We start from the raw sequence: 27,980 nt of genomic DNA, 5'->3' as shown, positions 1-27,980 counted from the left end.
CACCATTTGACACGCAGTTGTTTCTGTCCGGGTGAAGGCAGAAGAGTGATGCCAAACAGTACGCACAGCACAGCAACATGGAAAATAGTCTTCGCTTTAAAGACATCTTTTGCCCAGTGCTCTAAACAACCTGGAGAAGCGTTAGTATTCCTTTCAGAGTGCCCAAGATGTCCCTTATTTAGGCAGCTCAAGGTAAAGATGGGCTGTGATGTCTAATTTAGGGGTCCAGGAGCTTTCTGTGGCCAGAGTGTAGCAGTGGGCACAACAACTGCTGACCACAATCCACTTTCAATAGCAGTGAACAGTCTAGTAGGGATGAATAACATTGCCACATTGTTGACCAGTGGGAGTCTGGCTTTATTGTGTAGCACTGTCAGATCTTTCCTCGGTATGGACAACTATGTGCAGATTGTTAAAAACCGGTTGCATGGTTTTAAGTCCATTGTACTTGAGGGCTTTGACTCATTCCCATGACTCCAGAGAGAAGTTGAAGAGGTCGCTGCATTAACTGATTTGTCTTGTTCCCAAAATATATCAGTATTTGTACATTGACCCTGACTCCAATGATGTAAAAGGGTTTGAATATGGTAAGCATTTATTCACCCGCGAGTGCTTCTGTTTATTTAGAGTTTGTTCACTCATGAGCAATCACAGTCATCCTGTTAGTGTCCACCCACCTCCCAGCCCTCTCTCCAAACCCAACCCGCTCTTTACGTCCATCAGTTTCCTTTCCCCATTTTGAGGTTGTCCAAAGTTAGTAGACTGATTCCATGCTGATAGAAAAACATCTGCGGCCAACAAAACAGACACTGGCACATCAGCCCATTTGAAATGGAAGAATTAATTTTTTTGCCTTCATCCTAAAGCCGAATCTGAAAAATGCACTGAGAGATGCAAGAATGACTACTCGCTTGGAATCCTTCTTCTGGTCGTCTTTTCCACAGTTGGAATATGTTCTCTGTTGAATTTATATGACTTTTTCACTGTGAGGAGAATGGATTTCTTGAGACAGGAGTTCATCGGCTCTTATCACTTTTTCAGGCAAGGAACAGTCTTAAACTTCTGAGTAGTATCCTGAGAATATTTCTTTATGAAAAATCAAGGATAAAGATTTCATTAAAAGATCATCGTTTTCTTGCACTTCGGAAGACTTAAGTTGTAATTTCAAAATAATCGTGATTTCATGGCCATAGCCGCTTCCAGTAGGAAGTATGCTCTGATGGGACCTGGATGGCAGCCAAACAGAACAAGGGGCAGACAAACAAAACTACAGAAGCAGTTTCTTAATCTGAGAAATGTAAATCTACGTCAGTGTCCTTTTTTCATCATGAAACCATCAGGATCTTGATCTGTTTAAATTCTTATCAAAATTGATGCAACAATGATCGCTTTCAATGAGACTCAGGAGACATCCTTGGAAACCCTAAGGGAGAACTACGTAGTGACAGTACCCAGTCCAGAGCTCACAACCCCTGCTGTGATAGAAAGAGAGGTAGTGGCCATGGGCTGTATTCTTAGTGCGGCATCCATTTTGATCATCTCCACCAACCTTTTAGTCGTTTTTGCCCTGGTTCTCCTCATCCGCAAGAGGGGCTGCCAGAGCTGGTGTTTTGTCTTAAACCTATCTATAGCAGACATCCTGGTTGGCGTGGCTATCACTGGCATTGCCACTGATGCTCTCGAAGGAACTACGGCCTCCATGGAGAAGGGCATTTGTTTGTTGCGCATGACCTTTATCATGGCACCCTCTGCAGCCTCCATCTTAACCATGTTCTTGATCTCACTGGACCGCTACGTAGCTATAAAGTTACCCCTGCGCTATTCGCAGTTAATGAGCGGTAAGATGATTGTTGGGGCTCTGGTTCCCGTCTGGCTCATCTCGATGACTGTGGGATTTTCACCCATCATTTTGAAACCGTTGCAGAAGGAAGGTTATCACAAAGTCTGCACGTTCTTCTCTGTCATAGAGCCAAAGAGCATCATTGTGGTCTTCTGCCTTTTTTTCTTTCCAATACTCTCAGTCTTCATCTATTTTTACATGGACATTCTGAAAATTGCCTGGGGCCATCAGAAGCGCATCCGTGCCCAGCAAGCAGGTTCACGCATTCTGACATCTAGCCGTTACTGGGGCCACGTAAAAGCCCTGCGGACTATTGCCGTGCTGATTGGTTGCTTCACGCTCTGCTGGTGCCCCTTTTTTGTGGTCAGTATTGTGCAGGCATCATGTCCAACCTGTGAACTTTATGACTTTTTGGAGAACCATCTGTGGCTGCTGGGGCTCTCAAACTCTCTAATAAATCCCCTTGTTTATGCTTGCTGGCAGCGGGAAGTGAGAAGCCAGATCTGTGAGATCTTCGCTCATATTAAAGTCAGGTTGTGTTGTGTGACACACTCTGAGACGGCAGACAGATGCCCCACAGACCACCCGATTGTCACTCAGGCAGTAAGGTTTCATGACAAGATGCTATCCACCCCATTAAATTACAATCGGTCTGTCACAATTCCTGAACAACATCCAGAAAATATTTCCAATAGATAGGATATCCTTTTAATCCACTGACCATGAAACTGTAAAAGGTTTAGAAAAATGCTACATCCTTTAATGGATGAGGAGCCCAGAGTATTTGTCCAAATACAACAGACACTGCTTTATTTGAACACAATACATTCAAAATATAACCAAATCACTTATTTCCCATTTCCACTTTTTCCCAGTTGTAAAATATATGACTGTAATAAATTAAATGCTATTTGTGTTGTATCTTTGAATAGGGTTTCTCATCATCACTGTCATCTTGCTAACTGATGGTTATAAGAGCCTTGGTGGTTATGAGCCCTTTTAATAAGATGTCTGTTGATAGGGAAATATTCTCTGTAAAATGGTTTTGTGCAATATTCATTGTGAACAGTGCTATATAAATAAATAGTAACAATTTGATTGAAAACGTTTCTCTTCTTATACGTTTACCATTGCTGATAGAAAAAAAATATTTTAGACCTATGTGAAGTATATATATATATATATATATATATATATATATATATATATATATATATATATATATATATATATATATAATATTTTAATATTTGCTTTGGTTTTCATATATGAATTATAAATAATTCTACAGAATTAACAATGTACAATGACCTAAACGTTAATATCCCATTTTGTAGTCCCCTATAAAAAGACATTCTTCAGTATATTCTGATTCATAGAAGCACTTAAAAAGGTCATTTAGAAAGGTATTAAAAGCCATGTTTGCCACCCATGTGGTTCTGAGAGAAATCCTGACCACTTCCTATCAGCCACTTCTTCAGGTAAATTATTAAATAATCTAATGGTCAATGAAAAAAAAAATAATAATAATACAGGTGCAGCACATTACATCATGTTAAAATCTCATTACGTAAGTGCTGTGTAAAATGTTAAAACTAAATCTCTAAATTGTATACAGTATACTATTACTACCGCTTATAATATTATTATTAATAATAATAAACATTTTGAACCACACAAAGATTAATATCCTAAGCATAAAGAACTGAAAATATAAAAGAACATTTTTATATCAATGCACACATGCATATTTGTCACATAATTCAGATCAAACTAATTTTAATATTACATTACTGATTTAATTTATTAAGGAAAAAAGCTGTCCAAATCTGCCTGGCCCTACATGAAAAAGTAATTGCCCCCTAAACTGGTTGTGCCACCCTTTGCAGCAACGACTGCAGTCAAGTGTTTGCGATAACTGGCAATTAATCTTTCAAGTCACTGTGAAGGAATTTTGGCCCACTATTTGCAGAAATGTTTTAATTCAGCCACATTGGAGGGTTTAAACATGATTGGACCATTTAAGGTCACGCCACAGCTACTAAATTGGTTTTTAATCCGGACTTTGACTTGACTTTGCCACTCCAAAACCTTAATTATGTTTTTCTTGAGCCATTCAGAGGTAGACATGCTGGTGTGTTTGGGATCATTGTCCTGCTGCATAAGCCAAGTGTGCTTGAGCTTGAGGACACAAACTGACGGCCGAACAGTCTCCTTTAGGATTTTCTGATAGAGTGCAGAAATTCATGGTTCCATTAATTATGGCATGTCATCCAGGCCCTGAAGCTGCAAAGCAGCCCCAGACCATCACACTTCCACCACAATGTTTGACTGTTAGTATGTTACATTTATGAAATGTTATGTTGGTTTTATGCCAGATGTAATGGGACATACATACACCTTACAAAGAGTTACATTTTCGTCGCATCAGTCCACAGAATATTTGCTCCAAAGTCTAGGGGATAATCAAGATATTTTTTGGCAAATGTGAGATGAGCCTGTGTGTTCTTTTTGGTCAGCAATGGCTTTTGCCTTGGAACTCTCCCATGGATGCTGTTTTTGCCCAATCTCTGTCTTATTGTTGAATCAAGAACACTGACCTTAATTGAGGCAAGTGAGGCCTGCAGTTCTTTAGATTGTGTTCTGGGGTTTTTTATGACCTCTTGGACGAGTTGTTGTCGCTCTTTTGGAGTAATCTTGGTAGGCCAGCCACTCCTGGGATGGTTCACCACTGTTCCAAGTTTTCTCCATTTGTGGATAATGGCTCTGACCATGGTTCGCTGGATTCCCAACGTCTTAGAAATGTCTTTATAACCCTTTCCAGACTTTTTTTTTAATACGTTTCTCATCTGTTCTTGAATTTCTTTAGTTTGCAGCATGCTTCAGTTTGTCAGAAAGCTTCTATTTAAGTGATTTCCTGATTCAACAGGTCTGGCAGTAATCAAGCCTGGGTGTGTGAAATTTAACTCAACTTTCTAAAATAATGTGATTAATCACAGTTCTTTCATGATTTAACAGGAGGGGGCAATTGATTTTTCATGTAGGGCCAGGTAGGTTTGGACAGATTTTTTCCCTTAATAAATGAAACCATAATTTAATCATCATTTGTTTGATGATCGGAATATTTTAAGTGTGACAATATATATATATATATATATTAAAAAAAACAGGAAGTGGGCAAAAACATTTTCACAGCGCTCTCTCTCTCTCTTTCTCTCTCTCTCTCTATATATATATATATATATATGTGTGTGTGTGTGTGTGTGCGTGTGTCTGTGAGTTTTAACGTTTAATGACAGTCTCCTGCTTTCAGCTCTGTGTGGATTTCAGAATGTGAGACTGGACTATATAAAGCATGACATTCACCTGCTGTTATCAACAGTGTTTACATTGTGTAGCCTATACAGTTGGTTTATCACTTTTAATGAGTTTTATTGTGTTGATCATTGGACAACGATGGTCTCGTAGAGAAAAGAGTGAGGAGAGGAGTGTGTACATGCATTTGACTCTTTTTTTTTCTTTTGTTTGTCCCAACCCAAATCCACCAAAGCTCAGGATGTGGAGCAAAAAAAAACAGCCAATCGTGATAGTGTTTTCATAGATTCATTTAAATGAGGTTAAGTGACAAAACATGCAGTGTGAAAAACAAACTACTGTCAGCAAGGTAGTGCCCTCCTGAGTACTTTGAGAAGAGTGAGAACCAATTCAATTCAATTCAAGTTTATTTGTATGTCGCTTTTTACAATACAAATCGTTACAAAGCAACTTTACAGAAAATTATGTTTCTACAATATTTAGTAGTAGCTTATAAGTGGTGACTGTCAGTTTGTGCACGTATGACAGGATTTTTAGAAAAATTAATACAAGACGTAATCAGCCAGACGATGAACATTATTACTATTATTGATAATTAATAATTATTATATGATGCAGTCACACTTGTAGCAATATTTGTTAGTTCTGTTGATTCAGGGTTAGTATCATCTGAGGTCCTCAGCATCATCTCTTCTCAGGTGTTCTGGATCCAGACTGGAGCTTGTGTAAATCCTAGTTACCACGGGATGTAAATCATATGCAAAACATAGAAACAAATAGAGACATTATTAGCATAGCTGCTGATCCAACAAAGTAAAATTAATTAGTTTAACCCAAGCTAAAGAATAAGAATGCACATTTGATCAGATGCAACTACACTCACAAGTTAAGAGATACATTATTCGAATGCTTGGAGAAAGAGATGCGTTTTTAATCTAGATTTAAACAGAGAGAGTGTGTCTGAACCCCGAACATTATCAGGAAGGCTATTCCAGAGTTTCGGAGCCAAATGTGAGAAAGCTCTACCTCCTTTAGTGGACTTTGCTATCCTAGGAACTACCAAAAGTCCAGCGTTTTGTGACCTTAGGGAGCGTGATGGATTGTAACGTGGTAGAAGGCTAGTTAGGTACGCAGGAACTAAACCATTTAGGGCCTTATAGGTAAGTAATGATAATTTGCAACTGATACAGAACTTAATAGGTAGCCAGTGCAGAGACTGTAAAATTGAGGTAAAATGATCATGTTTTCTTGAGCTTGTAAGGACTCTAGCTGCTGCATTTTGGACTACCTGTAGCTTGTTTATTGAAGATGCAGGACAACCACCTAGAAGTGCATTACAATAGTCCAGTCTAGAGGTCATGAATGCATGAACTAGCTTTTCTGCATCAGAAACAGATAACATGTTTTGTAGCTTGGCAATGTTTCTAAGATGGAAGAATGCAGTTTTTGTAACATGGGAAATATGATTTTCAAAAGACAAGTTGCTGTCTAATATAACACCCAGATTTTTGACTGTAGAGGAAGTAACAGTACATCCGTCTAGTTGCAGATTGTAATCTACAAGAGTCTGTGTAGTGTTTTTTGGTCCAATAATTAATATCTCTGTCTTATCCGAATTTAATTGGAGAAAATTATTTGTCATCCAATCTTTTACATTTTTAACACACTCTGTTAGCTTAGATAATTTAGAAGTTTCATCTGGTCTCGTTGAGATATATAGCTGAGCATCATCAGCATAACAGTGGAAGCTTATTCCGTATTTTCTAATAATATTACCAAGGGGCAAACATGTATATTGAAAATAGAAGGGGACCTAGGACGGATCCTTGTGGAACTCCATATTTTACTGATGATAAATGAGATGACTCCCCATTTAAGTAAACAAAATGGTAGCGATCGGACAGGTAGGATCTAAACCATCTTAGAGCCTGCCCTTGAATACCTGTATAGTTTTGTAATCGATCTATGAGTATGTCATGATCTATGGTGTAGAATGCAGCACTAAGATCAAGTAAGACTAGAAATGAGATGCAGCCTTGATCTGATGCAAGAAGCAGGTCATTTGTAATTTTAACAAGTGCAGTTTCTGTGCTATGGTGGGGCCTGAAACCTGACTGAAATTCTTCATACATATCATTTTTGTGCAGGAAGGTGCTCAATTGAGCAGACACAACTTTTTCTAAAATTTTTGACATGAATGGAAGATTTGAAATAGGCCTATAATTTACCAGTACACTAGGCTCTAGTTTTGATTTCTTAATAAGAGGCTTAATAACCGCCAGCTTGAATGGTTTTGGGACGTGACCTAAAGATAATTACGAGTTAATGATATTGAGAAGCGGTTCTTCGGCTACAGGTAACAACTCTTTCAGTAATTTAGTGGGTACAGGATCTAATAAACATGTTGTTGGTTTAGATACAGTGGTAAGTTTATTTAGCTCTTCCTGTCCTATATTTGTAAAGCACTGCAGTTTATCTTTGGGTGCGATGGATGAAACTGAAGTGTTAGACGCTGTAGAATCTACATTCGCTATTGTATTTCTAATGTTATCTATTTTATCAGTGAAGAAATTCATAAAGTCATTACTATTAAACTTTGGTGGAATATTTGAATCAGGTGGCGTCTGGTAATTTGTTAATTTAGCCACTGTGCTAAATAAAAACCTTGGATTGTTTTGGTTATTTTCAATGAGTTTGTGTATATGCTCTGCCCTAGCAGTTTTTAGAGCCTGTCTATAGCTGGACATACTGTTTTTCCATGCAATTCTAAAAACTTCCAAGTTAGTTTTTCTCCATTTGCGTTCAAGACCACGAGTTACTTTCTTGAGAGAGTGAGTATTACTGTTATACCATGGCACAGTACGTTTTTCTCTAACCTTTTTCAATTTGATGGGGGCAACAGCTTCTAATGTATTAGAGAAAATAGTGCCCGTGTTGTCAGTCATTTCGTCTAATTCATGTGTATTTTTGGGTACAAATAGGAGTTGAGATAGATCAGGCAGGTTATTTGCGAATCTGTCTTTGGTGACTGGAACAATAGTTCTGCCCAGACTGTATCAGTTTGATGGATACTGGTGGCTTCTTAGATAGTGAGATCTTCATTACATCAAAGAAGCATTGCAACTGAAGAGATCCAAAAGCCTCTTAGTGCTGTTTAAAAAAAAATATTCTAAAATTAGCATTGTTTCGAGACTATTAAAGGGCAATGTAAAGAACCTATTCATTGCTTTTAAAGTGAAATTACTGAGCCTACATATCAGTAACTGACAAAAATGCTAATTTGAATGAAAATTTCCAACGGCACTTAGAGGCTTTTACATCTGAACTCTTCAATTCTTAATCATACAACTAAAGAAAACCAGTGGCTTTATAAAAGATGGCCTCCGGACTCGTTGCCCAGCTTAGAAAGCATGTATGAAGTTAAAGGTAATAATCAGGCATTACTCCATCATTCAGATATATTGATATTTGTTTGTTTGCTGGTTTAGTTTGTTCTAATATGATCTGAATATGGACAGCTGCTTCCTTATGTTTTCATTGCAACTGTCATGTAATCAATCCTCATAAAATGCACAGATGACAAGTTGTATTTTTATAGTGTTTTTCTAATTTGTAACATTACTAGTTGTGTTTCAGGTCCACCAGTAGGTCATGGTGAGAAGGGTCCAGTGTTGAGAAGGTTACTTTGGAAATTGTTTTAGCGTCTTGCAGGACTGCTTTCCTAAGTATATGTATTACAGTTAGTGTAGTTATAGTTAGTTACGTTTTAGTTTTAGTGGAAATAGTTAAGTTTAAGTTCTGCAGCACCCAAACATGTTTAAGTTAACCATAGCTTCCCAAAGGTCCTCGCCACAGTGTCCCTGCCACTGGTGTCTGGGTTCCATATAGGCTATATTCACCAACCAAACAGTTTAGGCTAATATTTTAATTTCTTTAAGAATTTTTATGCCAATAAAACTATCAGTGTTTGATTAAGTGCTTCAGCTGTAAAGTCAATAGCAAATTTGGAGAAATACACTCTAAGTTACAAACACAAAATAAGTAATGATAATGCAGAAACTGCGCAATTAGTCAGTCAACTACATATCCCACAATCCTTTGTTCCTAACCCGGAAAAAAAGAGTACCACGTGTGACCTTCGAAAACTCGCCAGTGGAAAGAAATCCTTCCGGAGTGCCCACGGCTCATCACAATGAAGTAAGTGATGTTTTGGATGTTTATATTGAAATATCTCGAGTGCATTTGTTGTCATATGTTTCTTATTAGTCTAAGAAAATTCATTCACCCGTCAGGATTGAAACAGGAAGTTGAAATCTAAATAACTGTCCTCAGTTTTTGCAGCAGTAGTCAAATGCTAATTATTCATCTGCTAAAACATGAACGTAACCTACTTTCCTTATTCTCGATTCAGTTATTCTTTTTGATTCGTTTATAGGACACCGACAAATGACAGGAAAAGTAAATAACGGGTTAAGTTAATGTAAATGAAACACAAAGACGACTACTCTGTCGGAATTACGTTACATAAAAAAAAATCCTTGTTACTTTATTGCCACATTTAGATATTTGTGATAAAATGTTGAAACGTATTTTTTTTTTACAACTTCAATTAGTCATAAATGCCCCTGATAGAAGATCTTATGACGCAGACGACACAGCAAAATAACAATAATAGAGACAGTAAATTGTGTACAGAATCAAAGCTCATTTTATCTCTGTTATTTCTATGCAGTCCTCTCACCAAAGTGAAACTCATCAATGAACTGAATGAAAAAGAGGCTGAACTTGATGTCAAAGACAGTGTGTCCTGGCATTCAGTCTACAAGGACAGCGCCTGGGTCTTTATTGGTAAGTGACTGCTTAACAATACCGGGCAATGGGCTTCTTATACAAATAGGCCAGTGGTCTTAAATCCTGCTCCTGGAGAGCTACTGTCCTGGGGTCTCATTTATAAAACTCTCCGTAGATTTTATCCTAAAAGTGTACGTAGGCACAAAAGCTAGATTTTGCATATGCACAAAAGTTATCCGATTTATAAAACCATGCATATGCCAGAACCTGTGCAAAAACCCTTTATAAATCCCAGGCAGGGGAAGATTGTGCCTCATCTCCTCCCCGAAATAACCGTGTATGGAGCATACAGCGCCTTGTTTTACTATGCATAACCTCATCTGCATATCATTTCCATGTATATTCACATGCACCATATATAACACCTAGACATTAAGGAAATATGAGATTGGGACTATAATGCCATTTGTTGCATACACATTTTTATTGCTAAAAATTATCCAGTATCCTTGTTATGTTTTATAATAAATATATGAAAATATCCATAAAAACAAAATGGTTTAAAGATGTTTTAAGGAATATATTTTAGAATAGAATTGATCGCATTCTTTTACACTGGCCAGATAGTATTTCAATTGTTTTAAACAATTCAAATCAAATTAAATGAATGCAGTTTTGCTGATGAACATCGTTTAGCTATTTTTAGTGGAGACAGATAGGCCCGTGTTTATTGCAGTGTAAATACAATTGTCTGGTTCGGCAAGTCACAGACAAAGTTTTTGAAAAAGGAAACGTACAAATCGTACCATTTTCTCTTCGTTATATCCTTCAAACATAGTGGTGTTTTTTGTTATTTTATGGAGATGCGTTCACATGACATCAGCACCTCCGTTCATCTGCGTTGTGGTTGTACAGTAAGCTATTATCATTGGTCCTATACCGGACAATGGACCGTTCAACTTCTGAATCCAGTTTTACATTTAATAAAATGTAATTGTTTTTTTGTACAATTATGTAAATTCAGTGTTTGTCTCCATTAATGGGAGTGGAGTATTTAATGTAAATGTGTATATCGACATATATCATGATATGTGCGTGGAAAATTGCCTATGCGTGTTTCTATGCCTATTTTGTGCTTACGCAACATTTATAAATGAGACCCCTGAAGATTTCAGCTCTAGCCTTAATCAAACACACCAGAACCAGTCATACAAGGTCTTTAGAGTTACTTGGAAACAACTGACAGTGTGTTGAAGCAAGGGTTGGAGATCCCTGGGCTAGGCTATATTCTGCCAGATGGTGGCAGCATTCATCTATTTGACACTGAAAGTGTCCTTCGGTACAAAATGGCATGATCTCAGTGTTTCTCTGAAGCTCATTCTAGTACACAGTACTTTAATCCTGATCTGACCGTGTCAAAATTCAAAGTGATGTATATTAATTGCTTTTTATCTCAAATATATTTGCTAGACTAAAGAGAACCATTAAAAAAACATTTTGTTAGTGAATTGTGTATTTATTTTATTTAATTCCAACCCAGTCAGCACTGTATGTAAATAAGCTGTAATACATCTACAGGTGGACTTCCATATGATCTGACAGAAGGAGATGTCATCTGTGTTTTCTCTCAGTAAGCCCTAATTGCTCATCCCCGTGTTTTTGCCTACATTTCAAACATGTTTTCATTTCTTGACAAAAGAAGTCAGCAATTTTCTCCTAGTAAAGCTTGATCCTCCTCTGCGCATCTCAGGTACGGAGAGATTGCCAACATCAATTTGGTGCGAGATAAAAAGACGGGCAAATCCAAAGGATTCTGCTTCCTGTGCTATGAAGATCAAAGGAGCACCATTCTGGCGGTGGATAACTTTAATGGAATCAAGGTGAAAGGCTTCTTCCAGTTGCTCATTCAGTTTTGTGTTTACTGCTGGACTATGTTCTACGTGTTAAAATAATCATATTCAATGTTCTTGATGTACATATATAGATATATATAGATAGATGTGGGTCAGTGACATTATTTGTTAGTGTCCTTGATTTTTAAACATTTTAAAAGATATATTTAAGACTTAAAAGTGTTGTTGTTTTACAATATTACCTGGGATGACTGATAAAACAATATCATATTGTGGTGAAATTTTATGCTGAAGATGATAAGCTCTGGACATTTTTACTTGATATATGGATTCATCTCAAGGCCTAAAAACATGTGGACAGTATTGAATTCCCCATTAATGGTAAATTAATATTGTGATAAATATCAATATTGTGTGATATGGAAAATAAATATATTGTGATAAGATATTTGCCCATATCGCCCAGCCCTAGTTTGTTATAAAGAGGTCAAATTATAATATTTTATTTCAATCCTTCCTTCATTTATTCATTAAGAAAGGAACTCATAAACCAGGGAAATAATAGTCATATAATTGACCCATGTGTTGCATATATTTTTGTTTCTTAATTTTTTTTTGTTTTTTTTTTTGCTTTAAAGATTAAGGGCCGGACTATACGTGTGGACCATGTAGCAAATTATCGACCACCCAAGGACAACGAAGACATTGATGATGTCACTAAACGTTTGCGAGAAGAGGGATGTGCTCCTAAAGTCCCCTCCTTTGAGTCGGGGTCTGAAGAGGAATGTGCTGTACCTGTGAAAAAGCCAAAAAAAGGTGAAAAGAGGCTGCATTTGTTCAGTAAATGTAACTACATTTGATAAGATTTATCTTTAAATCATTTATCTTTTATTAATTTAATAAACAGTATTTTAGTTTTTTGACTAAATGATTGATTTATGTTGTTATACTTCAGATAAAAAGGAGAAGAAAAAGAAGGAGAAGAAAGAGAAAAAAAAAGCACTAAAGGAAGAGAAACGTGAGGCACGGACTGAGCCGTCAGCATCATCTCCTGTCAGAGTGAAGAAGGAGAAGGAGGACACGGCATACGAGAAGTATGTGGCGAAAGGACCGGCAGGAAGCAGAAGGGACAGATCGGGACAAGACTTCAGGAACCCACAAGACAGAGCAGATGAAGCGGACAGATTCAGAGATAGGTATAGAGGTGAGAAGGAAAGGGATAGAGAAGAAGACAAAAAGACAGACAGAAACCGAGAGGATAAAAGACATGAAGACACACGGCAGCGAGACAGAGAAAGAGACAAAGGAAGAGGTGTTGATAGAGAGAATAATGGGGAAAGAGAGTGTGAGAGAGAAAGGGAACGTGATAGAGACAGGGAACGAGAGAAGGACAGAAGGGAGCGAGACAGAGGAAATGACCAAGGGTTTGCCAAACACAGAGATCACAGTCGTGAAAGAGAATACAGGCGAAATTGAACAGAGATACTAATTTAACTTTTTTTTGAAAAAAATGGACTGTACTATTTTTTTTTATGTGTGTGTGTGACGAGTGGGGCGGGGCCGGGGGACATGGGAGCGAGACCGGTGGGACGAACAGGTGTAGTTCATCTCCAATCACTCCCCCGGCCTCGCTCCCATGTCCCCCGGCCCCGCCCCACTCGTCACAGTGTGTAACTCAGAAATGTAAATAAATGTTTAGAAATGCGAAATATCTGCCTGCAGTAATTAACTGTATAATGGCTACCTGTAATGTTACACACAGTACACTCATTTGACAAATAATTTCAAATTTTATTTGACTTTAAATGATACAAAATCCAAACATGTCTTTTTTAATAGTGTCAACAGGAAACTCCAATATTACGATCAAAGTACACAAATCATTATGGATTCAGTTGTAAAACTATTAAAAGACCTTTAGTTAAAGGTGTTCAGTTATTTAAAAAAACAAAAACAAAAAAAAAACGTATCAGACCAAGCAGATGTGCACATTACTCATTTATACCTGCTCAACAGGAAACAGCATTTAATCACTAATGTTGAATGATAATGATTCAAAAACATTCAAATAACCTAGCAAGAAAAGATCAAACAATTACACAGATATACTCTGAGTAAATAAACACACTCAGAATTCAATCATAATAAAAACGAAGTTGAACATTAAAATGTGTGGTGTGATTATTGGAAATATGGGCTGTTGCTATAAATTTATCTAGCCTGATAAAAAAAAATCTATTTCTTTCATGCCCAAAACAATTTTATTTTCATAGCAAAACAGCTTTTAATACAGTAAATTAAGCCAATCACTCTTAAGTCAATCTCTTATAACCTCGAGTTTCTATGATCTGTACAATTCATGAACGGTCAAATACAAAGTATTCATAATTGGCCAATCAGGAGTACTGCAGATGTGACTCCATTAGTCTTGTTCTGTCACAGACACTAAACGTTCAAGTCAATACTTAAGGTTAAAGGTCAAATATCTGTTTGCACTGAACTTTAATAGTGCATGCTGTTGGGTCACCCCTGTGTGATGTCACATGCTATACTACATCGATCACCAGCCCCATTTTGAATAAGATATAAAAAAAAAATGAGATAAAAAGATTTTCACGCTAGTTCTCAATGGATCTCCATCTAAATATACAAACAGCTTCCACAGGTCATCAGGTCTTTGGATGAAGCCGTTTTCCGTAGTTGTAAGCAATCTTATTGGCATTTTAGCCACAGTCAGTGTTTTCCAAAGTAAATTGTGAATATTTACCATGAGAATGTTAAATGTTGAATAATAGTTAAAGGAATAGGACAAAAGCAAATATTAGCTTTCAGCAGCAACACTATTAAATACTGCGAATTAAATTACAACAGCACTAAAAACAAATAAAAAATAGAATTGGTTGAGAAATCAAGACTTAAATATTGCAGTACCGACTATTGAAATGGTAGCGATTTCTGGGAGATGGATAGTATATGTTCCAGGTTTTGTTGTTCAAAATGTTATGTACATAGTAAATTCATCGATTTTCTAAATACATGTTCTTTTTTGTGAACAATTTATAGAACTACACTTCACACACAAAGGTGGATTAAAATATTTTCTGAAATATTGTATTTAAAAGTTGAACATGAATTCAACCACAAAGACATAATCACAAGTGGGAAATTCAGGAGATTCATTTAGAAATTGTTTTTAGAAATTGTCCTACTTGTGATCAAATCTCAATTCTCAAATGTGCGTGCGTGTGATTCAGCATATAAAAGAGCACCAGTCAACATCCAAATCAGGGTTCCTCAAATCTTGCCTTTGAGGGCCAATGCGCTGCAGAGTTTAGCTCCAACCCTGATCAAACTCATCTACCCTGTGATTTTCGAAGATTTCCAAATACCTGTAGGACTATAACTCTGCCACAAGGGCAAGTTTGTATGCCTGCTTAGAACCTGAAATGGCGTGAAGCATGTATAAAAAATATATTAGTGTACAATCATGATAGAGTATATAACAGTTTACAGAACCTTTATGAATTAAGATCATTAAAAAGCAAAAGCACAGATGCACATTCTTTATTCTTAGTTTTGAAGTAGAGAAACTTGCTTAACTTTCCTTTTAGTAGGAAAGTTACAATGCCATCTTCAAATCAATTTTGAATGGTCCCAACATAATTAAGACTTCCCAACTTGTAAATATGAACTTCCCTGAAGGACTGCTCACATTCAGCAGATTTGCCTAAATGTATTCAAACAGTCAATAGACTGAACCAAATTTCCACCCTAATTTTTGTTCTTTTTTTGATCATCCATCTCACTTAGTCTCATCCTCAGACGTCCCGCCCACGGACCGTTGTCTGATACATATGGGACACAAAAGTGGAAACACTTTAGGAGTGTCAAAGATGTCATCGGAGTCATTGAATTCTACAGGATGTTTTATAGGAAACGTGTGTGTCGCGTTCCTTAACATTTCACGTGGAAACAATGATGCCATGGTGCCAAAACCCCTCACGAAAGAAAAAAGCCTTAGTGTTTACAACTGTGACAACGAGGGCTTATCAGGATTAACTAAACTCTGGAGTTTCAAAAGTATGTGAAATATTTTAAGTTCACGGCATAGAATCTTTAAAATATGTCCAAGAGTTTTACACACCAGTCTGTTATTGTGGCGACATTTCCACGCCCCGAAATGCAACGCTGAATGAAATGAACTGTGATTGGTTGTTTGACATGTCATCAAATGGCCTAATGAGTGGGCCTTGGCCAATGAAAGCTGCCATGGATTACAGACCTTCAGCGGTCAGTCTGAAGGTCTGGCTACGCGAGACTACACTCAGATGTACATCACGGTACCGAAGAAAAGATGCCAGTACTTGTGTTTCATTGTGACTTTAACCTTCCACTTATTTATTTAAAATACTTTTTCTTCAAATCATGCATTTGAAATAACTATGGTTGAAGTTTTTCATATTGGTGGACCTGTAAACTCACGCATGCTAATGTCTGTGTCACTGGGTTGGCACAGGAAACCTTATTTTCCACATAATGTACATTATTGTTGCTCCTCTATGCCTGGCCTTTGTGAAACGCATAGATTTTTACAAAGCTCATTGTTCTGAAAAGCGAGGTGTACGCTGATTTGCCAGCTATCTAGTTCGTTGTGATTGGCTGAATGCCTCTTGCATGTGACAGAAATGTTATGTCTCTTACTATACGACGATGATGCTGTGTGTCCCGGCGCAACAAGAAAAACCCATTATAAACAGACATTTGTTGCATACAGTGGGGACAGAATTACTAATTATAATGACTTGTACTGTTTTTTTATGCGTTGCGAATCACACTGTGTAAACATAAAACCATGTATGCATTTGTGATCAGAGAAAACAAACAAGCGCTACTATACACTGCTCAAAACTCACGTTTGAATCATCAGTGGCAAATTCTTTAAACATAATAACGTATTGACGGGCTGTGAGTCAGAAGCACCAGACTGTACTTGCAAAGTTGGAATTGCCCCACATTTTAGAAACAGACACTGGTATTGTAGGCTACTCTCACAGGAAACAGTCCTCATCCTCCATAAAATGTGCTGCAGACATCTAAATATTTGGGTTGCACTGTTGTAGACCAGTGTTGTAAAAACTTAACCACTGATTTCGGTCTTCTTTTGGAAGACCAAACGAAGTAGTTTTGTTTTCACAACAGCAAGAATAAAAGTTGCGCCTCCTTTTTTTGCGTGAAAATTTGGGCAGCGTTATGCAAATCTTCCCACATCGTGAAGTAGACATGTCGGAGCTTTTAAGGTAGGTTGACTCAACTTTTATAAAGAACATCTCTTTGGATTTGAGACTTTAGTTTTTGCTACTTTACAGATCTTCTTTATGCACCAAGAGCTTGTAACACTCCAAAGAGAAAAGAAAAATTTAAATCGCATCATATAACCCCTTTAAGTATTCTAGACCTTCACGGAGACTTGTTTATTCGCAAGTTCATTAGGATGTGGTGCTCAATATTGATCGCGATGGCTTGATTGCGAGGCATGGCACTCAGCTCAGGAAACCACCTGCTCACTTCATTAAAATGTATTTATTCAGTTTTGTGTTCACTTCTGTGTAGGGGAGTCTAACATGCCATGGGAGAGAGACAGATGGCTGGTGGTCTCTTTTGACATGGTATGTCTTGTCTGTCTTGGAGCTACAACAATCTGCAACAAGCTACAAGAAGTGAATGGTCACATCAGAATTAAGATATCAGAATATATCAGTGTTTTATTTGAAATTTGATACGGATTAGGCTAAGTGAACATGGTTGGGTTTTCTGTGACTTAATTGTTATTCTTTACTGCACAGGATTTGTATTGTCATCCCAATGCCGTAGGAATCATGCCACATAGACCTGGATGCTTGGAGCTTCCTTCAGGGCTTGTGATCTACATGCAGGTACTTTGTCCTGTTCAATATGCATTTGATATTTTTATGCAGAGGTTGTACAGACACCATCCATTTGGTTCAACTGCATAACTGTTTTATAGATTTTTAAAGGGAATGATCCTGTAAATACCATGACAGATTCCCTAATTTAAGTGTGAAAAAGTTATTTCAGATTAATCAAGAGCATTAAAAAAAATATATATCTAATAATTTTTCTCTAGGAATGAATGAGCTAGATTTCTCATTTGCATATTTAGTTGCCATGACAACTGCATGTAGAGAGAACAAGCATTGGGTACGAGAGTGTGTCCACATGTTTGAGGAGTGGAGACACTGACCACATGAGCACACTTTCATCTTGTCCTTTGGGTCCTAAATGTAAAAAAAAAATAAACTAATAAAATTCAACAAAGCAATACATTTGCTCAACAAAAGATTTATAAAACATTTAATTTACATTTTTTAATTATTTTTCAGAACAAGTAAAACAGCAGACATGAAGAGCTGAGAGCGTCAGTTATGCATCAATCTTGAGATCTCTTGACAGAGCCAACCACATTCAGGGATATCAATGCTCTTCTTGCACAGACATCTCCAAAGTCATCAGAGGTATTTGAAAAGAGGCTGGGTTCCGTACTTGAACAGTGTAAGTGAAACTGGTACTGCAGCAGGTTTTGGGGGCAAAGTAGTATGATGCGGCATGTCCTTCCCACTCAAAAATTTAAGTCTCTTTCAAGTCACTAGAGGTTTGGAGGATAGTGACCTGAACTTGACAGAGTCCTAGAAGGCGGTAGACTCTAAAGACTGAGTTTGTATACAAGTAAGGCATTGTGTGGGTTCATTGACCAAAGAGGAGAGTGAGAAATTGCTCAGATCTTACTGGGTTTTAAAGAACTAGAGTAAACAAAGCTAGACTAAACAATCATTTTGTAAGAGACATAACAGTTACAACAAATACCAACAAAACTAAAGTGGTTTATATTTTTACAAAAGCTTTTCTTTTAAAATACCTAAAAGATAACCTCAAATATAATGTAAGAAAAACTACAAAGACAACAAAACCAATTAAATGCGGACACTTTTATCAACAAGAAAATAACAGTTTGTTGTTTGTGCACAGGCTAAATCTTTTACATACAGTCACTGTTGACTAGACAAAGTACGGTAAAAAGCAAAGATCAAACACATATATAAAAGAAATAGTTCATTAAATGAAAATTTTTTAATTTCCTCACCTTGTTATTGAAACCTGTATAGAAGTCATCTAGCAATATGTGTGAGCAGCTCTTTTTCATACAATTAGATATTTTCAATAAAAAGCCATACATTTCAAGTCTCTGCCTTAAAGCTATAATATGGCTTCAAAAGACTTGAAGTATAGAGCACAGGTTGTATGGTCTGCATTTATTCAACTTAACTTCTCCTTTGGTGGTCCACATATAAGTGTTAGAAAATGAGGGCAATTAAATACAGATTTATGATTTATAGGCCAACAATCCCCTTAAAAAAAAAAAAAAAAAATCAAGTATCACATACAAATATATCTATGAAAATGTGTGGCATTAGATCATGGGTAACAAAATTTGAAATGGCTGGCTGTAGTTCTGTCATTTTATGGAGCTTATATCTGTTTTGATCACAAACCAGTTCTCTCCTCTGGATAAGGACCATGAAATTAAGTATTTTCCACATTACATATTGCAACATTGACAACAAATATGGTATTTAAAAAAAGAAAGGAAAAAAAAAAAAAACGTGAAAGAGGTCAGATTCTTGTCTTTAAAACATGGTGGCTATGTACTCAATTTTTGCAAGTGAATTTTATTTCCACCATGCACACTGTATTTCCACCATGGGCATTGTTTTATCAAGCCAATATACAACCATGAAATTCAGAGGATCACCATTTACATCGCCATGTACAATTTCCACGGTTTCACTCAATATTCAAAGACGAAAACCAAAGTAGTCAGTGCAGTTTTGTACAACATAAGTTTTATAAGCTTCTGAGGCAAATGTTACACCTTCATGACTAGACTATTCCCAAGATAGCATTTTGATTCTGTGAAGGTGTTCATCCACACCTGAACTTCTACTGAAGGTGTAATCAGAAAGTTGGTGTTTTTTTAATCCTTGGGGTGTGCAAAAGAAATTCTCAATTGCACCTATGGATTGCTAACACCCGCACACTCCCCACTTCATCTCGAGAAGGACTCTTGTCATCCTAACCTGGCAAACTAACCTACTTGTGAATCTGGAAAGTGTGCGCTGTTTTCGTGGATGACTCTTGAGCTGAAATATACACAAACGTATACATCTCCCAACTGCTGTCTTCAGAACCTGCAGTCTGATAGGGAGCAGAGGTTGTCCAAGGTTTGGGTCACTGGATAAAGCCTTACGCTGCCACCTCAGCACATGGAGATGGTCACATTGATACCCAGGTTGCCATTGTCTGCAAACAGGTGGGCAATAGAGGTATCAAACACAAGACAGTCACTGTTCATGATGGCTGCTGCTACGCCATCGTGGATCGAGCGCGGCGTGGCCTCCCACGTGAGTCGCCTACGGTTGCCGTTCAACTCGAGGCGGTAGGCAAAGTTCTCAGCTTGCTTTCGCGTGCCAATGAGCAGCACGATGGCAAAGAACTGCTGGTGTCCCTCATATTTCTCCTGCTTCTCTAGAACCAGCATGAAGTGGTGCCCGAAGCATGACTGCATCATGACCCAGTCCACAGCCCCCGGTAGATTAATATCCGTGGCAAGAAAGACTATGTCCTCACCCTGTAAGGTGGTAATGGATTTGTGGGCATGCATGAGATGTGGCATGACGGCCTCCAGGGAGCCGTGCCATTTACAGGAAGCCCCTGGGCATGGGCAGGTGTAGGGGCGGAACTCACAGACTTCTTCATGCTCCGGCTTCTCGCTGTGGTGAAGGGACAGCAGACATCCAGCTGAGGCATACTGTGGAAAAATACAGAAATGAGACTTGCATGAGCACCGGCACAAAAAAACATTTGAAGAGATAGGCCTTCTTAATGACTGACTGAAAGAGAGTGAAGAGAGTTCGGATCAAGAGCGCTCGTAAGTAATGGAAAAACACTGAAAGAGTAACTGATGATGAAGGACAAAGACTGGAGTAGCAGGAAAGGTGAGTGGGAGGCTGAAAAATGGTGTGAGAATAAAGGGGAAAAAATGGAAAACTAGGATAAGGGGATTTCAGGAGGACAGGTCAAGGACACAGGAGACAGGGAATTATATATAGGTAAAGCAAAGAGGGAACTAGTCCATATGTCGAGATAAATCAGTATCATTTGAAGCAAATCCATAAATCTTTTAGAGTAATTTACGTTTGTCCGTGTGTATCTGCTATAGAAGTGACGTTGCTGCTAATCATGTGTCCAGCTGTGACAGTCCTCTCATTTTTTATGCACATGTCCATGCAGTTTGGAAAAATAAGTGGGACGGATCTTGTTGCTTCAAGGTGAAAAGAACAGCAAGGCTCTCTCTTTGATTAACTCAGGATGGGAATATAAATGAAGGTCAAATATGAATGTTACCCCAATCTACTCACTTTGCTGGAAATGTGCACACTGCATGATTTTCTTTGCTCACTCTACTGGTCTACAGGATTAGACTTGCAACAATAAAAGGTCCAACAATAACTTGATAAATACCTTTCCCAGAGAATTTCATTAGCTTAGCAGAGCTGCATTAAAAATAAGGTATTCAGCTCAAAATATAGGTAAAGGTTTAGAATTCAACCGAGAAATGTCATACCATAGACAAAGCAACAAAGAAAGAAAATCCTTGCATGAATGGGAAAATGAATTAGAGATTTTTTCCCCCATTTAAAATCATTAAATAGAGCATTATCTGATTCTTTCTTATGAAGTTTCCAGAAAATCTATGTAAACTTCATTAATTAGAGTAAATCATTACACCACAGGACAATCCCTTTCTATCAGGTTCAGGTTAGAGCAAAGCTGGAGGTGTGGGCGTTCAGCCCACTCAGCGCCAGCCACCAAGCCCCCACCCACCCCCCCACCAAACTGTGTGCTTCAATATCTGCCAAATTAATTATTAATCTGAGTGGTAAGTCACTGGCTGCCTAACAAAAATCAATGAGTGACAACTGTTATCCAGTGGTCCAGAAGACCCTAGAGGCCATAACTGCCTTAAAACACTGACATTTATCATCAAATGCTGTTAAGAAGCAGCTGGGGAGAAAGAATCATTATATCGCCTTCACGTTACACTGGGTTTTCCAAACTGTCTTTTTATTAGGACCTGGCCTATGTTCAAATACCTTCAAATTCATTACACTAATCCTTCTTCATTTTCCAGCCTTTCTTTTACGAATCAAACAATCTGACTTCTGGAGGTGTGGAAGGTTTTTTGCATCCCATCTATTCCCTCTCATTCAGACAGTTATCCTCTTATCCACCTTTTTAATTAGAGAATGACAGGATTTTGAGCAGTAATCCTAAGGCCGTGCGGTGGAGATAAAGCCTCTGTCTAAAGTCTGTTGGAGCTGAGGGTATCGGCGTAGTAAGAAGGAATAGTATCAAATGTCTGTTTAGGGTACACTGTTTAGTGTGTGATTTTATGGGCATGTGTGCATTTAGTCATTACTACACCTGATTCCAGCAGTGAACCCTGTATATCACTTACCTTACATTGATTAGTCCCTAGAGTGAACAAATTATCTGTGCGTTTCAACAATGCATCGGAGTCAATGAATGTAGCAATATGCCCACAATTTTTAAATAAAATGAGCAGAGGACCAACATACCAATACTGCCACTGGCTATAAATTTAATTCACTTGAATTAAAACTTCAAATATATCACCAGCGTACATTGCTCCAAAGACCTGATGAAATAATAAGTGAAGTGCTCTCTTTCTAGTACACCCTTGACACTGTGCCAAGCTAGCCCTGTGGAAACCCTGGACTGGGAGCTTCGCTACTGAATTATTTACACATTTCAGCATTTTGCAAATTATATCTCGCCACTTTAGCCAAGAGGTGAAGTCATTGGATATGCTCATTTTGATGAATGACAATGAATTTTGACAGTTTATCATTTTTTTGTGTATTGAAATGGAAATGTTTTAAACTTAATGTAAAACAAATTGTCACATATACCAGAACACGAAAAGGGCACATAAGAATCACAGTCTTCAGATGTCCTGTGGTGGTTTTGACTTTGCCTAAGCTACAATGCTTAATTTTCAAAACATATTAGCAGCAAAGAGCTTATTTTTTTCTAAACACGGCATATGGGCCTGGATATTTCTCAAAGCACAATAAGAAAATCCTAGAACTTGGAGAGAAAAAAAACCCTGAACTAAGTCCTTAAAAGTAGTTGCTGCAATACATTTTATTGGCATTTTTGCATCTTAAGGCCAAACAGACTTAATACAATTTACTGAAAGTATGCAAGCATTATGCTTAACTTTACAACAAGCTGCCAGATAAACACAGTGTGCTACATGTACAGTTCAGTTCAAGGGTACCTTTGCTTTTACCAAATGACTGATGCCTCTGCCAACAATGTTGACAGTTGGGAAGTGCTGGGTAGCCTCATTTCAAGAAACTATTGATGATTCCTATACACCTATTCAGAGCAATGAATGAGAGGCAGGCTTATCTCTTCTCCATTAACAAAGCAGGAGGACCTTGAGTTGCCATCACCAACATGACAGATAAAAAGGATGGCGTCTCCGTGCTCACATCCCCAGAGACGGAACCCAGGACAGATGAGATGGCATCATTACCATCTCTTTCCCCTTCTCCCTCAAAGACAGGGTGAGTGCATATGAAATGGCAAGAGAAAGCGCTCTTAAAACCAAGTGAGGCCACCAGCATCTTGGTCCCCTCTTATGAGACACCATGTCTGCACATGACCTCATCACTGCTGGGAAGCGACTGGGCTCGGGTCATAATTAGAATCAACTCTGTGGGGGCCTTACGAAAGGCCCGTGCATCAGGCACCAAGAAATCAGATTTCTCCTGATCAGTGGCAAGCCATCGCACCCACTTCAACCACTGCAATGGAAGCCTAGACACTCGCTTTCCCACTCTGGAATCAATAGTAATTTAGTTAAAAGTTTCAAAGCTGAAATCAGCCCAGTGAAGGCCAGAGTAATTAGGTTAGAGGGGGGAGGGGAACCCTTGCTTGCCATCTTCTCGCTCTCGCTCAGTTCTTCAATTACATTTAATGTTTTTTTACACAGCAATTACTGTAATGTGTTTGTATATACATAGTATAATTGACATTGAGATAAAAAAAAGCATCCGAGACTTCTGTACAGTAGGACATTTTAGAGCAAAAAAAAAAAAAAAAGACAATTTCGAGAATAAAAAGTCAGTGTTTGGGAATAATTAATTTCATAATATGCCTTTTACAAAAATCAAGTCATAAACCATATCCTTTTACGAATTAAGAAGTCGTGAAATGTGAAAAGTCGTGGTTTGGGGCAAAGTATTGGATATATAAAGGATTGGAAACAATACTAATTTACGTGGATACTCCTTAAGACTGTCATTCCGACGTGCTTTTGTGTGCATTTTATGAAGGCATGAAAGAAAGCTTTATTTGGAAGCCTACTTATGTGCTAGTCAAGCTGTGGCTTTTTGTGTGTGCGGCGCTGCCAGCGCTAACAGAAATGATCTATCACATCGCGTGAGTAACGTATTTAAAATCTCTTTTTAAAAAAAGGTCTATCACAGCATGTAAGTAATACTGCATTGAAATCTATTTTGTGCTGTCTCATGCTTGAATGGCTTAAAACACTGACATTTAAACTGATAAGGCTTAAAACATATGAGAATTATAAACTTTGAGGGAAGCAGCACTGGTCTGATTGTTCATATAGGTGATTAGTTAAACACTACTTCCTGTTAACAGCAGGGAAGCTAATTGTATTCGCAGGTAAACACAAAATATGATACATACAACTGGTGAACCAGTCAATGTAATGCATATGTCTTAATGGTCTGATATAACAATAAAATGTGGCATGAATGATACTGTATGAAGCGTTGTTTGTTACACAACGTTGCACTTTGCATTATGAAAACAACGTTTGGGATACCATGATCAAAACTTGAATATTCATCCAAATAATGGTGAAAACCAAATTATTTGTGTGTTAAAATAACATGTGTGTTCAAAATAGGGCTGGGCGATATATTGCATGCGATGATCACGCGCATCTCGTCAGAAAAGTCGGTTCCGTGATCGGTTCAGTGATCATCGAATTCGATATCTCGCCCAGCCCTAGTTCAAAATATAAAGAAATGCTTATATTACTTCACTGGCCAACAGAGCGAACCAACTCTGTGATGTCACATGATGTGGTACTGCAAGATGGCGGTGCCGTTGCTCCAAAAGCTATAACAAAACATCCTTTTTTCTTTAAAATGGTTACATTAATCATGTAATTTTTTTATCAAAGTGGAAATCACTTAATAATGTTAACTTAGCTGACTGCTTTACTTCCAGTTTAAAACTCTGCATTATATTACCATTATACTATTATGAGAGCATTCGTAAAAGCATGATTATATTCCTGTAAGCATCACAACAATATTCCCCATAGGTGGCACAACTTCATTACCTATTTCCGTAATGCTCAGATTTTCCAGAAATTGTATTACATTTAACCCCCACCCCCACCAGTAAATGCATGCTTTTTATAGGCAAGTAAAATTAGTGTAGGGAAATAAATATAGTATGTTCCTGCATCAAACAGCTAATGAACAAGTACTATAATATATGATTTCTAAACAAAAACTATAATTTACTGAAGATGGAACTATGATCTTCAACACTCACCTTGCTTCCTGGAAGTGGCTTGGTATGACAAACCGGTCGATTTGTGCCTGTGACACAAACACCTCGTTGTCGTGGCCAACCGAGTAGGCACCGCAACTGGGACAAATCCCTCAGGAGTGGGAAACAGGAGGCCGGGCACAACATCACTTCAAACACAACCCTACAATAACTCTTCAGTCAAAATGTTCAGAGACCGTTTGCCTTCTTGGACAAAATTATACTAACCTAATTCAAGCTCGAGCGTCCAAAATCAAACCCAAAGTAATGATAAAAAAAAAAAACAAGAACACTGTTTGGGGTCTCTCCATTCACTAGTAGAGAATGTCTTAAGAATCAGTGTGTACCACAAAGAAATTTAATTCAAATTTTTGAGGAATGAACTTACTGACCTCCCAAGAGTCAAGGAGCCAAACTGAACATTCTGTACTCTTTCACTCGAGCGAAAACACCATTCCCATGAGTGCACGGCAGCGCTGAGCAATTACACTGAATGCCTCCCTGTTTACCTCTGATTCTGACAAGGATTCTTTTGTGTCCTGAAGGACACAGCCGGGATAAACCACGTTTTACATCTGCTGCCAAAACACAAGCCTTGTGGACCCGTTAAAACGATGCAGCCTCCTCGTATGCTGGCAGACACATGCACGCAACAACAGTAAAACCAAAGAAACGATCTATTGATTCAAAACATACACCACGGACTGCACTGTCCCCTACAGGACCAGAAAGAGACCCACACTGTGATTGACTAGCGGTACAGAAACTGTCATTGTTTAAAAACCAACTCAATCCAAATTTAAATTCTGTTCTCATTCCATGCGGATTCAAAATAATTATTTCCCCTTAGTTCCCAATTAAGGATTTCCAGCAAACGTCAGTCAAATCGGTGAAGACAGATTATTTATTCTAGAAAGCTCTCAGAATAAGCCACAAAAACATCTACAAACCACAGCATCCAGGTAAAATTGATCAGCCTCAATAAAAAGCTTCTAAACACAGTCAGCGATCGCAGGTGAGCTGTTGTAGCCCCTGGGAAAGCATCAGCTTCGTCCAATATTGTGCAAGATCCTACAAATACAGCTTGTCAAGTGACTGGGATTCCTGCGAAACAGTCTTTTCTCCTTCCTTTCTTTCTCCCTCTCTCTCCTCTGTTTTTGCTGCGCTCCGGAGGGTGACAACTCAGCAGAGCCTCGGACGCGGAAAAACATTCTGGACTGCAGCACGCTTGCACACGACGGGAGGGGGTGGGAGGAGGTGTGTGTGTGTGTGTGTGAGAATGGAGGGGGGTTTTCACCTGCTCATTCCTCCGCTCATGGTTTTTCTCTCTCTCGTGCCTGTAGCACAGCCATTTGGGGACTTCAAGCAGAATGTAATCTACAGGTCTTTCATGTTAGATTTGGGCTCATTTATTCCCCTATGGCACTTTGAAGGGCATATGCATTCTGCTTGCATTCTGATCATGTTCTAATCATGTTCTAATCCATTTCAGATAAAAATGTTTTATAGAAAATCGGTTGCTTACTTCAGTTAAATTGGGGACTTGTGTATATAAATACATTGCCCAGCCCTAATCCTGAATATTTCATAAGAGTTTGTGTTTTTGCCTGTAAATAACCACACCAGGCATTAGATTTTCTTTACTGAAGCACAGCTGGCTTGCTGTCTGATTTCTCCTCATAGCTCCAGCATTAAATTTTTTTCCCTATTGTCCATTTCCCTTTCATCGTCTCTTCCCTTCTCGGCCCTCCTGAAATAGTGTTTCAGATGAACTCTGATGGATTCACACATCTGTGTGGCTGGAAGACCGTAGATCTAGCCGTCACGACCACATGTTTTATTTACATTCAAGCACAGGGAGAAAGACAATCTGTCTCACTGTATTCTACTCATCTTTAGCCTATTTCACTCTCTGGGTGAGTGCCCTCACACACACACACACACTCACACAAGCCTCTTGGCTTCCCTGCAGTGGAAAGGCCGCCTATTTTTAGCCTGACGATGACTGGCAGCACAATCAGGAGGGTACAAATAGAGGGGTGCATGAGATGGAGTCTGACACTTGCATTCTCATTTCATTACAATGACATGCATGAGCATTAAGGAGTGGGTGGATTGAACAACACTGCAATATGAGTAATTTCATATCACATTAACATGGTCATGGCAAAGTTCTTTTTGCAAGAAAATTCACAACCTAAAAAGCATTAGGCCTATAGAATATATAAGCCTGTAGTAATATTTTTTGATAATTAACTAAATACCTAAATTATTTTCTTGATTTAAAAAACAAAAACAAACATACAATTAATTAGGGATTATTCATTATGAATGCACCAATATTTAAATTCTGTCTAATATGATAAATGTTATGGCTAATAACATTTTTGTTAAATATTGTAATGGCCGATGTTTAAATT

The 27,980-nt window shown here is 38.0% G+C and overlaps 3 protein-coding genes across 3 annotated transcripts in view; 2 read left to right on the top strand and 1 right to left on the bottom strand.

The window, feature by feature from the left end:
* LOC132116787 (glucose-dependent insulinotropic receptor) lies at window positions 1-2,558 on the top strand. The gene has a single exon (XM_059525648.1). It carries the CDS (start codon window positions 1,382-1,384, stop codon window positions 2,537-2,539), a length of 1,158 nt encoding a protein of 385 aa, XP_059381631.1. The 5' UTR covers window positions 1-1,381; the 3' UTR covers window positions 2,540-2,558.
* A 6,650-nt stretch (window positions 2,559-9,208) lies between these two features.
* Window positions 9,209-13,508, top strand: rbmx2 (RNA binding motif protein X-linked 2). Its single transcript, XM_059526732.1, has 7 exons — window positions 9,209-9,352; window positions 9,888-10,003; window positions 11,525-11,576; window positions 11,697-11,826; window positions 12,438-12,615; window positions 12,755-13,335; window positions 13,467-13,508. The coding sequence occupies exons 1-6, from the start codon at window positions 9,348-9,350 to the stop codon at window positions 13,273-13,275; spliced, it is 1,002 nt and encodes a 333-aa protein (XP_059382715.1). The 5' UTR covers window positions 9,209-9,347; the 3' UTR covers window positions 13,276-13,335; window positions 13,467-13,508.
* Window positions 13,509-18,143: 4,635 nt separating this feature from the next.
* The window catches only part of LOC132117428 (E3 ubiquitin-protein ligase Siah2-like), a 33,998-nt gene continuing 24,161 nt past the window's right edge, over window positions 18,144-27,980 (bottom strand). Inside the window, exon 2 of the mRNA XM_059526714.1 lies at window positions 18,144-20,683. Coding sequence (XP_059382697.1) covers window positions 20,132-20,683 — 552 coding nt within the window. The 3' untranslated portion in view covers window positions 18,144-20,131. The remainder of the gene's footprint in view (window positions 20,684-27,980) is intronic.

This window comes from Carassius carassius, chromosome 36 (assembly GCF_963082965.1).
Source record: "Carassius carassius chromosome 36, fCarCar2.1, whole genome shotgun sequence".
In the NCBI taxonomy this organism is placed as follows: Eukaryota; Metazoa; Chordata; class Actinopteri; order Cypriniformes; family Cyprinidae; genus Carassius; species Carassius carassius.
The sequence above is the reverse complement of the archived record's forward strand: the minus strand, read 5'-3'. Positions and strand labels throughout refer to the sequence as shown.